This window comes from Antrostomus carolinensis, unplaced genomic scaffold (genome assembly GCF_000700745.2).
Source record: "Antrostomus carolinensis isolate BGI_N321 unplaced genomic scaffold, ASM70074v2 scaffold35912, whole genome shotgun sequence".
Lineage (NCBI taxonomy): Eukaryota > Metazoa > Chordata > Aves > Caprimulgiformes > Caprimulgidae > Antrostomus > Antrostomus carolinensis.
Genome location: NW_010298276.1, coordinates 6,095 through 9,905, shown reverse-complemented (window position 1 = coordinate 9,905; position 3,811 = coordinate 6,095). Strand labels below are relative to the sequence as shown.

The 3,811-nt window shown below is 51.0% G+C and overlaps 1 protein-coding gene across 1 annotated transcript in view; it reads left to right on the top strand.

Moving 5' to 3' along the window:
* The window catches only part of TMEM94 (transmembrane protein 94), a 36,470-nt gene extending 33,255 nt beyond the window's left edge, over positions 1–3,215 (top strand). Inside the window, 5 exon segments of the mRNA XM_029083600.1 lie at positions 1–112; positions 434–528; positions 1,798–1,891; positions 2,142–2,312; positions 3,143–3,215. Of these exon segments, the coding sequence (XP_028939433.1) occupies positions 1–112; positions 434–528; positions 1,798–1,891; positions 2,142–2,312; positions 3,143–3,215 (545 nt within the window).
* The last annotated feature ends 596 nt before the right edge of the window (positions 3,216–3,811 follow it).

The window sequence follows — 3,811 nt, the reverse complement described above, 5'->3', positions numbered from 1 at the left end:
TGACCATCTGCTCCTGCCTCATCTGCTTTGGGTTCACACTGCACGAGTCCTGCAAAGAGGTGAACACTACCAGCCTCAATCTCACAGCCTGCTCCTCCATCATGCTGCACAGGTGAGGAACTGAGCCTGGCACACACACATCTCACCCTGCAGGGCCTTTTGCTGTTGCCCTTCCCAGGTAGAACTGATTCTCCTCTAACAAGCTTCAGACTCTTGCATGGTCCAGCTAGAATGGCTGTACAGAGGGCTGGGTGCTCTCCCTATAGTCTTGACAATTGTATCTTTGGGGCTCTTGCTCACTGTTGCCTCCTGGTACAAGTACAGCCCGACTCCAAGCTCACACTTAGTTCTCTCAGCTATCAGAGGAAGACATGGGCCTAGTGTAAGCAAGTCCCCACTGTTGACTTCTTACCTGTATCCTCTCATTTACTAGCAATGCTGATGGTGCTCCTGACTGGTTTGGGACATTTTCCAATGCTCTTCTTGTAGCCCAGAAGCTCACAGCTGGCCTCATTGTTTTACACACAGGTAAGTCCCTATTCCCAGACCCCCATTCCCCACTCTGGAGGAAAACTTGCATTCTTTGTCTCTTTCTTTGCCCCCTATGCCAGACCACAAACTCCCTGGTAGAAGCAGACACTGCAGTGGCCTCTCAGTAGAGCCACAAAGCCTTTTGTCTGAATATTACCCTAACATATTTATTTTTTTTAATTAAATTTTAATAATATTACTAATTAAAATTAAATTTTAATAATATTACTAATATTACTGAATATTACCCTAACAGAGTAAAGACAATACCTTCAGAGCTGATGCTGCTTCTTCCCAGCCTGGTGAAGTGCTGATTCCTTCCAGTCTCACCAGAAGAGCAGCATCCTTTTTTGCCTTCTTGCAAATCAGCTAGCAGCATCCTGCAGCTCCCCAAAAATACTTCTTGCCTCAGAAGCCTTGATATGCCTGCTGCCATTTTACAAAGCACCCCATTTCCTTCCCACAAACAGCACTGGTACAGCTATGACTAGCCTGGAGCTGGAAGCCTTTTTAAACCCTCTGGAGGGGCAGGGAACCATCCCCTGGCTGACCACCATCACCTGCACATGATTGCCTGGCAGAGTAGATCCAGCTGCTCTCTGATAACTAGAAAGGGTCTCTGCTCCCTTTCCCCCATGCCATGTGGTGCTGTGCCTTGGTGCCAGGCAGAGCATTGCATGTTGAGATGTGCAGGGTGTCCAGGCCAAAAGAAATGCTTCTTGATTTGAGAAGCAGCCCCAGCCCTACTTTAGAGGGAGGGAGTGTGCCTTACTGTCTTATGTCCTTCAGATCACTGAGGATGGGCAGAGATGCTCTGCCTGGCAGGTGGGAAATGCTGTTTTGAAGAGCCCAAGCAAAAGCTGAGAAAATACTCTGTCCTGTGCCAAAATCTCTGGGTCTTTGGCTAAGTAACATTCTGTGGGCTGGAGCTTTCCACTGGTGCGGGCCTGCAGTGACCCAGAACAGGGGCACCCTCTGCCCCGCTCCCTAGTTCCGGTCCTTTCCCTGATCTCTTTTAGATTGCCAGGCTGCAAACCAACCTTGGCATCCCCACAGTGAGTAATCCTGGGCGGTGCTACCCCTCACCTTGCATATCTGGGGACTTGGAATTGCTGTGGGGAGTCAGGTCTGAAAGGACTTTGAATGAAATGTTGGTTTCAGGGACACAAACCCCATATCCCTTTGGAGCAATAGCTGTTGGTGTATGTTGTAGTGTTGTATCTACGTGTGGTGTTAAATAACTTCCTTTTCCATCTGTCCCCGTAGTGTTCATATCCATCACCCACGTCCATCGCACCAAGCCGTTGTGGAAGAAGAGCCCCCTCTCCAACCGGTGGTGGACGCTCACTGTGGCTGTTGTGTGAGTATCCCCAGGCCGTGGTGAGGCACTCCAGAGAGCTGTGGGAAGGAGGGCTCTAGACCTGCTCCACCACCAGTTTGCTGGTGCTGAGAAAAATGATAGTACATGGCAGTGGTTCTCCACTGCTGAATTGGTGAAGGGTCTTTGTTGTGAACTTGGGAGTGTTGCATCTGGGCCTGAACCCTGCTCTGCAGGTCTTGGGAAGCTTGTTAGCTCTGCTGAGATTTGCTGTGTCTGTTTATGATCTTAGATTGCTGGGGCAAGTGGCACAGACTGTGCTGGACCTGAAACTCTGGGAAAACCTCAATTCATCACTGACCTTTAACCACGTTTCCATCTCCTCGGTCTCATGGCTCCTGGGTTTTCTTTCCTTGGTCCTTGTGGTTATCATCAATGAGATTGTCAAGCTGCATGAAATCAGGTATGGGGGTAGTAGGGAAGATGGGGAGAAAGGGCTGGAGCCTCACTCCAGCCTGGCCTTGACCTGCAGAAAAAGATGCACAGGGAACAGGGTGGGGAATAAAAAGGAAAAGATGATTGCATTGTATAAATCACCTGGCTGTTGTGTGCAAGCTCATGTTCCATCTCTGAGGGAGGAAGCGCAAGGGAGGAAAGAGGGTCAGGGAAGGGCAGTGGCAGTGATTGGGAGCAGGAAGGGAGACCAAAATTTCCTTATCTCAAACCAATGAGAGGGAGACAGCCAAGATCTATGAAATACCAGCATGGAATTGGAGAGGGCTGTTCTCTCCATCTCATCCCGTGAGGACAGAGAGGCATTGAATCACAGCAGAGGAAATACGTCTTCACACAGTGCCTGGACTGTGGGACTCATTTTCACGGGAAGTAGCTGAAGCCAAGAATTAGTAGCAGGCAAAGTGAGTGGCTGTTCTTCCTTAGCACAGGGAGCAGCCGGAGCTGGGAGTTAACACCACATTCAGGAAATGGGTTGGTGAGGAAAAGCAGCAGGGATTACAGGGACCCCTAATGGGGACAGAGCCGCTGTCTCTGTTTCTGGGAGGATTTCTGGACTTTTCTCTGCTGTGTCTGATGGTCCTGGAGATGGGACTTGACTGGATGGGGTAGGACTGAGACCATGGGTTTCTCTCTGGATTTGACTCCAGGGTACCACAGGGCCCAGACCAGGGGCTTCCCTGCTTCTTGTGGCTGTGCAGCTCAGGAATTGCAGTGGGGCAGCCCTGTTTGCCTTTCACCCCTCCACATGCTGACTCTTCTTTCTTCTGCCTCCTCCAGGGTCCGGGTCCGTTACCAAAAGAGGCAGAAGCTGCAGTTTGAAACAAAGCTGGGGATGAATTCACCATTTTAAACACTCCCAGCTCGTGTTCCCTGGAGCCAGGGCCACACAGCTGCATCCTGCACTGGGAGAGTGGCTGCACCAAAGGCTCAGGGAGTTTTCCCTCACACATGCAAACCAGACAGCCTCCTTGCAAAACTACATCAGCACCTTCTGGGGGCCCCAGGCAGGGCACTGCTATCAGGAACCCCCAGCAGGTCTCCCCAGCCTGTTCCCAAGGGAGCCTGCAAGCTCTGGTGTCCGTTCAGGCTGCTCTTCCTTTATTTATTTGTTAATAGAGGTTTCTGTTAATACCATGGTGATGCTGAAATGAAGTGACTCCTTCCCTCTGTGTGAGCAGATGGGTTTCCTGGACCTGGCAGGAGAATCTGGGGCCACCAGGAGTGACTTAGGGCTGCTGAAGCAAGAGATCTCTATTGAAACCCATTTTGTTTTTCCATCTTTGCGTGCTCTCCTGGATGATGTGTGCGTGCATGCCTGCGTGTGTGCCCTCACCCCCCTCCCTCTGTCCTGGGGCAAAGGAACCATCTCTCTTGAAGCTCCAGGGGTGCTGGGTGCCAGGTGAGAGGACTGGAGCTCACATTCCCAAGGGGACACTGGGCAGGGTC